The 9,929-nt window shown below is 38.8% G+C and overlaps 1 protein-coding gene across 1 annotated transcript; it reads right to left on the bottom strand.

Moving 5' to 3' along the window:
• Positions 1-252: 252 nt before the first annotated feature.
• On the bottom strand, positions 253-9,712 carry csnk2b (casein kinase 2, beta polypeptide). Its single transcript, XM_067496871.1, has 7 exons — positions 9,559-9,712; positions 8,632-8,713; positions 7,180-7,282; positions 6,476-6,591; positions 5,297-5,372; positions 2,999-3,188; positions 253-2,475 (listed from the first exon to the last, which is right to left on the bottom strand). The coding sequence occupies exons 2-7, from the start codon at positions 8,701-8,703 to the stop codon at positions 2,385-2,387; spliced, it is 648 nt and encodes a 215-aa protein (XP_067352972.1). The 5' UTR covers positions 8,704-8,713; positions 9,559-9,712; the 3' UTR covers positions 253-2,384.
• Between the last annotated feature and the right edge of the window lie 217 nt (positions 9,713-9,929).

Below are 9,929 nucleotides of genomic sequence, written 5' to 3'. Positions count from 1 at the left end.
AAGCCAGAAGAGTAATTTCCTCTGTCAACACACAAAGGTTTACAAACCCAAAACATGCACATTGATACACAAAGAATTCAGGCGCAATCGTGTTTTACAGTTTCTGTGAGACAGATTTTCATATCTAATATATTTAAATATTGGTGAAAAACAGGGCTTTTCCAATGTTCAAAGCTCTCTACTGACACAATGTGGGGGAAGCGCAGAAGTTCACCCTTAAAGAAAATAAAAAGGACAAAGGGACAAAAAGAGTATGAAAAGAAAATAGAAGTTTATTGAGAATTCTGAAACCTGCTCAACGTTCCACAGCAGCAGAAAGACAACAACAAAGACAAACAGTTAAAATCTTGAGACATAAATACCATCTCTTCTGTATTATGTAATGCAAAAAAAAAAAAATAATAAATCAAAAAACATTCCAGTCACACAAAGAAAGGAGGAGATCAAAGGGCAGGGCAACTGAGTATCTGCCCCACTGAACCCAAAACTACAAGCTGGTGGGGTGTCTCTAAACCTGAACATAAATAATGAGACTGTGCTGTGGAGAGACACCAGTAGCATCAGTGCAGTGGTGGTGGGAGCTGAAGGATTCAGAACGTCTAAATTCCTCCATCTCAAGAGTCTCCTCCTTGATCTGTACAGAAATAGTTTGACATTTTGGGAAAGATTTGCAGCTCTCATACGGGTTAGGTACATGTGATGCTACAACCAGCTACCATTAGCTTGATTTAGCTGAGCAAAACGCCTGAAAACAGACCAGCACCTACTACTTTACTTATTTAAAAACTTAAATCTTGTTTAATCTGCACAAAAAAAAAAAAAACTAAACTAAAAAACAAAAAGACAAATTGCATTTTCCAGGTTATGTGCTGGACATTTTTTTTTAGCAAGGTTAGTGCTAACCAGCACAATCACATCCCTTGAAAAAACAGCCAATTGTCTATATGCACAATAGGTTTTGTACGAATCCCAAGATACCGCAGTGAACTGTAGCTCATATTAACACCTCTATAGCTCAACATTTAACACTTTATATCTTGTTTAATTTGAGAAAAAAAAAAAAGTATATAGTTGCTTGGCACATGATAACCAGCACAGAGCCAACAACCTACTGTTTTTACACTGCAGATTTATAAAATTAAACAAACACAAAACGATGTGTTAATTTGTGAACTTTAGAAGTGCTGCTTAGAGCATTTTTCCACTGTACTTCCAAACAGAGGTAGGTTTCCATTTCCATACTGAGCTAACTAGCTGCTAGCAGTGGCCACAGCCAGGTGTTGCTCCTCTCTTAAACAGCAAGTTAGAGCAGTTCCCCAAATTGTACAACTATTTCTTTAGAGGAAAAGGAAGGGAAGGAGTGGCGGCAATATAAATGCAGCCATGGTTGCCGTTCCTGTGGGACAAAATGGTTGCACAGGGTATATTCTCACTTGATGTACCAACACACAGTTGTTTAAAACACGCACAGACAGCTGGAGAAATGGCAGGCTAATTACAATTGTCTGTTATTTTTATTTATTTCTACTCTACATTCTCTAATAGTAAAAAGAAATAAAAATGCTCATGCTTCTTGAAAAGTAAAATAATCAGAGTGCTTTCTCTGGATCTTAAGGCGAATTTAACTTTGGGTAACAACTCCACAAAACATCAAACCAAATTTTACAAACAAATGATACAGAAATACACCCGTCACCTCCGTCTCAACCATCTGTGGCCAGTCTGAGTGTACATGCACTGTGGGGATTGAAATGAAAAAGGGTTACCACCACTCTTTACCAAACTGTGCCAAATACAGAACAAATGCAATAACCAGAGGTGAAAAAAATAAAAAAAAACAACAACCCAGTTAATAAACCTTTTCAGCTTTCAATCTAAAAGCCCCTTTCAACAAAGAGATCCCTGTAAAGATACTCAACAATCAACATTTCGTTTATCAGTGTGCTGTATTGTGAGTGAACAGCAGCAGCGGTATAGAGCTCGTGTATTATTCAGCCTTCCCTTACTTTCGCTTCCTCTTACCTCACCTCTAGTTTTTGGCACTGGTTAGTTTGGTAAGGTACGTGCATGGAATCCCAAGTGTGTCGATGCATTTATGCTTTTTTCGTATGTTTGCGTGTGGAAGTGTGTTTAAGATCCTGGCTGGGCGTTTTTATGGCTCGCTCACATCTGGGAAAGAAAACTAAATTAAAAAAAAACAAAAAAAAAAACACCTTTCACTTTTTGTCATTTGCCCTAATCTAAACCAAAGTAATAGAGTCTTAAGGGTGAGGAGGAGGCATCTGAAAGCTTTGTAAAATACAGGTGACCCCTCCCCTTTCTGATGATGATTCTTTTCCGTTTTCTCTCTTTAGGAATTTTCCTCCTGCATAGGCGTGGATGGTCTAGCGGATGGCCTTGACAGGGCTCTTAAAGCTGGACGCAGCTTGCAGCTGCAGCTGGTAGGCCATGGGATGGATCTTGAAACCATACAGCCTGTGGGAAGCAGAAAGTGGCAACAAATGTAAACATTTCTTTTGAGCACGGTGTTCAATGGTTAACAAACATGACAAACTGCCCTGAGCAGCACATAAGCTGCAAATATTAAACTTCACATTAATTGGATAAGACTCAGAAAGAACACGTAAAATGATTGTGGTGTGCGTTTATACTGCGATCAATAGTGTATTTGCTTTTAGGGAGAAAGCAGTGATGACAGGTCTTCAAGTAACATTTCTGCAAAATGATGTCTCACTGCTGCCAACAGACTTAACCAGAGAATAAAATAAAATGCCAGAATAAGGATGCATTCTAAAATACTGAGGATTATTTACCATTTAACCAGGGTAATGTTGGGCATCAGTTATGAACCCTATATACAAATCATTCACAGAGGCAACACCCTTGTGTCCAGAAACCCGGGCTGTTATTTGCTTGTAGATGTCCACTACAGTAATCACTGCAGGTAAAAATTGCTATAGTACAGAAGCCTCATTTTTAGTTCAACTTGCTTACTAACCTTGGGACAAACTGGTTGGCAGGCCTCTTTGGCCTGTACTCAGGGTGAACCATAAACAGCATGTGGGGGAAGCCAGTGCCAAAATAAGCTCCATCTGTGTGGTGGTGCCTGGAGGACTTAGGTGTGTAGACATCCATGCACTTAGGACAATACAGCTTCACCATGGCCTCTCCTGGGATGTCTGACAGACCTGACATAAAATAGCAGCCATTAAACATCGAACTGCTGCAGATATATTAAACGTGCAAAGCCTTTGACAGACACCAGATGAAATTCAAATAATTCGCTCTGGACACTTGTGCAAAAGAAACTTCATGCAAAATAAAACTAAGCAACCAACCAAGTAACTAAGTATAGGGACAATGTGACACATCTGGACACAAAAAGGTTTATTACTTTCATATAAACAGTTTTGGGCTTGTTACAAATAAACAAAAAACCTAGTACCTACGATGTCAATACTTCATAACTGGACTGAAAATTTAGTTTCTATAGCAGCCTCTTGTCTTTGTAGAGAGGAGCTCAGAGTGTACATCAGTGCTCGTTCGGGTGCGGCAAAATGCTCCGCGAGTTACCAACCCATAAGGGTACGTTAACAAAACACTTGTTAACTGATCCACAACAAGCTTGTTGACTAGCTTGTTGACTAATTACTAACAACTACAAACTCGGCAACTTATCTTAAACTGTAATTAAGGCAAATATTATTGGGTCTTTGTGGTGAATTTCTTGACATGCAGTTGCCAGCTAATTAAGTATTTCCATATCAGGTTCTATTGTAGGTAGTATAACCATTTATTATGCTCTTGCTTATGTACAGTGCATCCAGAAGCACTTTTTTTATGTTACAACCTTATTGCAAAATGAAGGAAATTCATTATTTTCCAAAAGGCTCTACAAACAATACCCCATAACGGCAACATGAAAGACGTTTGTTTGAAATCTTTGCAAATTAATTTTTTTTATATCTCTCTCTCTTTTTTATTGAGTATGTTTAAGTAAGTTTCTCCCATTCTTCTACCTCTCAGGCTCCATCAGGTTGGATGGGGAGGGTCGGTGCAAAGCCACTTTCAGATCCCTCCCCAGATGTGCAATAGGGTTCAAGTCTGGGCTCACCAGTGGTGCCTGGGTTCCTCCCGACATGACACTTGGCATTCAGGCCGAAGAGTTCAATCTTTCATCAGACCAAAGAATTTTGTTTCTCGTGGTCTGAGAGTCCTTCAGGTGGGCCGTCATGTGCCTTTTACTGAGTTGTGGTTTCCGTCTGGCCACTCTACCACACAGGCCTGGCTGGTGGAGTGCTGCAGAGATGGTCGTTCTTCTGGAAGGTTCTCCTCTCTCCACAGGAAAATGCTGGAGCTGTTTCAGAGTGACCATCGGGTTCTCGGTCACCTCCCTGACTAAGACCCTTCTCTCTCGATCGCTCAGTTTGGCTCGGGCAGGCCGCTCTAAGAAGAGTCCAGGTGGTTCCAAAATTCTTCCATTTACAGATGATGGAGGCCACTGTGCTCATTCCAATCAAGTTGTAGAAACATCTCAAGGATGATCATTCGAAACAGGATGCACCAGAGTTCATTTTTAAATGTCATGGTAAAGGCCATGAATACTTATGTACATGTGATTTTTTTCCTTTTGTATTTTGAATTACTTTGCAAAGATTCCAAACAAACGTCTTTCACGTTGTCATTATGGGGTATTGTTTTTAGAATTTGGAGGAAAATTATGACTTCAATCCAATTCAGAATAAGGCTGTAACATAACACTATGTGGAAAAAGTTAAGTGCTGGGAATACTTTCTGGATGCACTGTAGCTAAGATTCCAGCTCTGCAGATATATCTTCAGAAACAGGTTAAATTCTTAAGTCAGGCAAAGCACAATGAGTGTATTTACATAAACTAAGTAACAAAGGTTGTAGTGGGCTTTCTCTGGAAAGCTAATTTCTTAAGTGTCATGCAAACAGCAAAGCTAGTTTTAAAAATTGGGGTAGGGGATTAGGGTGACCTGGTTGCCCCAGGTAGATTTTTGTCAGAGAACACAGATTTTTTGGCAATTTATACATGTAAACAGGTTTCTAATCAGCTTTCTCTAACTGCATGTGCATAACAAAAAGCTGCAGACAGGAGCACGCAGCTGATTGAAAGGCTGAATAAAATGAAGGATCATTAACGGGGCGATGCCACCTCATTTTTAACTTTGTATAGTCTAAACTTTTTTACACTACTCGCTACAGGGAAAAATAATATTTTTTACAGTGATGCTAAAAATATACAATAGAAACAAAAAAATCGAATACTTACCAATTGGAAGCATTGGCTGATTCTCACAATAGACACGAGGGCAATAGCCAAAGTCTCCTTGCTGATACTTCTCCAACTGCAAGGCAGAAGTGACACAAAAGAGGATGGAATATTAAAAAAAAAAAGAAGTTTTTTTTTTTTTTATTAAAGCTGTCTCTTACATCTTTCTGTCTATTATTTAAGCAATTATTTTCTATCAGTTTCTGAATGCATGAGAGCTATAGTAAACTCTGATCAATGTGAATTGTAAAATCTTTAACATAACAGTCACAGACACAACATATCACTAACAGTTTAAAGACCCCCTCTGGTCCTCAATGTCATTACAAATTATATATTATAAGCATCAGCTATTGCAGTATTATGCTCTGTGTTCTGATAGGTTTCATGTTAATCCAAAAACCAGTAACACCTGAAACATTTAATGAAATTATTCAGTGCTTTGGTAAAAAAAAAATGTCATTTAAGTTTTATAGTAATTAAGATGTGCCTAGAGCTTGATTAACCATAATATAATTTTTTTACCTGTTAAGAACAAAATAAAAATCTGACATTTAAGAAACTTGAACCAGTAAATATTTGGCATGTTTGCTTGAAAATGGCAAAAATAAAAAGTAGTTGCAGAGTGTTGTTCTTTTCTTTAACTAGTTTTACCTCAGCTGTTTTACTTTTGAAGCCAGATCGGCTGCTTGTGTGTTCTCCTAAATCTACTTTCATGTTTCTAAGATGTGTGTTGCTGGAAAAGTAGCTCTCCTATGCAGTAAGAAAAACCTTGCCATCATAGCTCTGGATCACAAAAGTAAATTTTTTTTAAATTTTTTTATTTTGCCTTCGGGATGCCCTTCCTGACGCACCAGGCTTGGACCGCACAAAAGTCAATTAAAGACTGTAAATCAACAGCTACTATGGGAAAATGAATGAAACACTATGCAGAATGATCATGTGTGAAGATACCTCCATCTAGTGTACCAGTTGCACAATGGGTACAATGCTAACTATATATTAGAATCTAAGGTATTTATCACCCGTTTACTGTCAGCCAGCCATTTATGTACTCACAACTCACACCTGACATCAATACATAATCAGGGACATCATCACTGAGCCACCAAGGTCGGGTTAATCACAACACGTGAAACTAAGAAGAGACATAAAAACATCGATGCAGCTGGCTCCTACCATTTGAGCGATGCCTCGGTTGGTGAGGATGTAGCGTGCGTGGATGAGGCCGTAGAGCATCTCAGCAGCCTGCTCAATCAGGTCACTCTGGTTCGGATTGTCCTCCAGCTCCTCATCTAAAGACAGAAGAACACAGTGTAAGTGGTCACATTACTTTAAGCAGTTTGAAGTTGTGGTAAGAGAAATATGCAATGGTTTCAAAGTTTCCACCACAGGCTACATTAAAAACCAAAACTGTTTGAAATGCTATGAACCAAAGACAACAACATGAGGGAGTCTAAAGGACACATGCAGAAAAAGCTTCTCTTTCAAAGATCCAGTCAAAATGTACATTGACAGAGAAATTGTTACGTTATGTGCAACCACCTGACAAGAGCCACAGCAGACACAACAGCAAGAGCAGGTGAAACTTGAGATAAAAAGGTTAATTCTTGTCTTTATAGTTCAATGATATGCAAAAGTGCTCAGGTTGAGAGATCCAAAGTCTAGCACGTCATGAAGCACCTGCAGCTTCTTTATTCTTCTTAACCTCTGTTGTACATGTCAACTGACAAAAAAGATGTGGATAAACATTTAAACTTTTCAAAGCTGCCAGAGAAGGACTTCTCTGCAGACATTTGTGATAATCCAGACAATTATGTAGGATGAGTAATTAGTTTTTTCCAGTAACTGCATTTGAGATTAAAGAGGTATAATACACACACCTGGCTCAAGGTCCAGGATCATGTCCAGGGCCTGGCGATAGTGTGGCACCTGCTCATTGAGCCCTGTCAGGTTGAATTTGTCCTGAATGTAGTCTTCATCCACCTGTCATGAAAGAAGACGATGACAGAGATTATTCAGAGAGGACCTCCCTTTTTAATGTGACTTCAAAGTAAAACTTGTCATGGTCAAAAATGTTAACATTTTTCTTGTGCCACGTTTTATGGGCTGTATTCCAGAGATTTAAGCGTGTGTGATATATTTTAAAGGATCCTGGTTCAGGGCTAGAAGCAGTTCCCATTGTGTAATTAAAAGTTAGAATAAGAGAGATGTGATTATTAAATTGAAGGTTTCATGGTTTGTTTTGCAATCACAAGTTCAGCTCTTAAGTTCATTTTTAATGTCAGCATCTAGAGGGGAACAATTAATATACAGTGCTTTCGGAAAATATTCACATCCACATTTTGTTATGTTATAGCAATATTTAAAAATAGATTAAATTCATTCTTTTCCTCAAAATTCTAAAAAAAACCCCATATGACAACGTGAAAGAAGTTTACTTGGAATCTTTGCAAATGTATTATTTTAAAAAACAAAACAAACAAACACGTACATAAGTATTCATGGCCTTTGCCATGAAACTCAGAATTGAGCTCCTGTTTCCACTGATCATCTTTGAGATGCTTTTACAACTTTTGATTCTACCTGTGGGAAATTCAGTTGATTGGTCATGATTTAGAAAAGCATACACCTGTCTATATAAGGTCCCACAGTTAACAGTGCATGTCAGAGCACAAACCGAGCCATGAAGTCCAAGGAATTCTCTGTAAACCTCAGAGACAGGATTTTGTCTAGGCACAAATATAGGGGAGGGTACAGAAAACTTTCTGCGTTATTTAAGGTCAAAATGAGCACAGTGGCCTCCATCATCAGTAAATGGAAGAACTTTGGAACCACCCGGACCCTTCCTAGAGCGAGCCGGCCGAGCCAAACTGTGAGATCGAGAGAGAAGGGCCTTACTCAGGGAGGTTGCCAAGTTCTCTGGAGAGATCTGAAAATGGCTGTGCACTGACACTCCCCATCTGCACCCGCAGCTTGAGAGGTACTGCAAAGAAGAATGGGAGAAACTGCCCCAAAGTAAGTGGGCCAAGCTTGTAGCACCATACTCAAAAGGACTTCAGGCTGTAACTGGTCCTAAAGGTGTTTCAACAAAGTATTAAGCAAAGGCAGTGAAATGTTTTTTGTTTCCCCCCCTTTTTATAAATTTGCAAAGATTTGAAACAAACTTTCACATTATCATTATGGGATATTGTTTGTAGAATTTTGATGAAAATAATGAATTTAATCGACTAGCAATAAGGCTGTACATAACAAAATGTGGAAAACCTTAAGTGCTGGGAATACTTTCTGGATGCATTGGACATTCACAGATCCGACAGAGTGAAGACATTCACCTCACAGAAAAACTCATTCCCCCTGAGTCCACAAAACCAGGAGATCCATGAAACTTCCTCAGAACTGCTCATCTCTGAAAACCTGCAAAACATAAGCGAAAGTACTTTGATACGATCCAGAAAACAATAGCACCGTCACTCTATTTAGGACATCATCATATGTGAGACATTACAGACATGAAGGTCTATATAAAAATATGATATAAGGTTAAAGGATAACTAGAAAAGGTCTCCATATAAAAAAAAGTGCATTGAGATTAGGCTAATGACATATGCACTTTAAATTAGCTTTGCTACAAACTAACAGAATCAATGGAATTACTTAGAGTAAAAATTTAATTCAAAATGTATGGCCATATATGAAACATGTCCAAACACATTTACTTGTGTACAAAGATTTCAAAGCCCAACCAGCCACAATAATAAAACACGGTTTAAATGATGCCTTTTAATGCGTACGTGATATCAACGCTGAGACTCGAGTTGTGTGAAATCACACTGTAAATGGCCCAGTGTCAGTTTATACCTTCATCTGGTCAAAGACAATCTGGAAGATCAGAAGTGTGGGGATTTGTGAAGAGGGCTAATGGAGGTGCTACGCTCACTAGCACCAGTCAGCTAACATTATCATATGAACACTCTATGTTTTAGATGTATGTTTGCGTTTTGATTCGCCATACTGAATATTATCAGTGATAAATCCAGTATCACGTGTATGATATGGTCATACGCGATAACAATATAGCGACGAAGCCAGCATTACCTCGCTAAGCTAACTCCCCCAATAGCGGGGTCATTAAAAAAATCAATATGGCGCATCGTTGGACAACAGGCCTCACAACAAACAACTGTTCCGTCTTAAGCTGATTTTTTTTTAAATACAATTTTATGTTCCAGTACATTATGGAAGGAATTCTAACCACTTACCCGGCGCTTGACTTTATACTCCTGAAAAACCCGAGAGATCGCAAATTCAGCACTCTCACCGGTGTAAATAAAATGGACACCACTCTCGGTTCACCCTGTCGTTTACGCTCTTGCTCTTCCTCTTCCTCCTGTGTATCAGGAGCGGTACTGGTGCTGCCGCCCCCTACTGTTTATTCAGAGCATTACCTGAGGTGCGTTACATTTCTACAAATCGGTTTGTCGTTCTATTTACAAATGCAGTGCAAATTTATAGTTAGCATAATTCTACAGAATGTATTCTAGAGACATAACATTACATGACTTATATTGGCCTCCTCTGCGTGTGTGTTGATAAATTTACACAAGTATTTGTAAATATGATGCCATGTTGT

The sequence above is a fragment of the Channa argus genome, chromosome 1, assembly GCF_033026475.1.
Source record: "Channa argus isolate prfri chromosome 1, Channa argus male v1.0, whole genome shotgun sequence".
NCBI lineage: Eukaryota > Metazoa > Chordata > Actinopteri > Anabantiformes > Channidae > Channa > Channa argus.
Note: the sequence above shows the minus strand (reverse complement) of the source record. Positions and strands in the feature narration are given on the sequence as shown.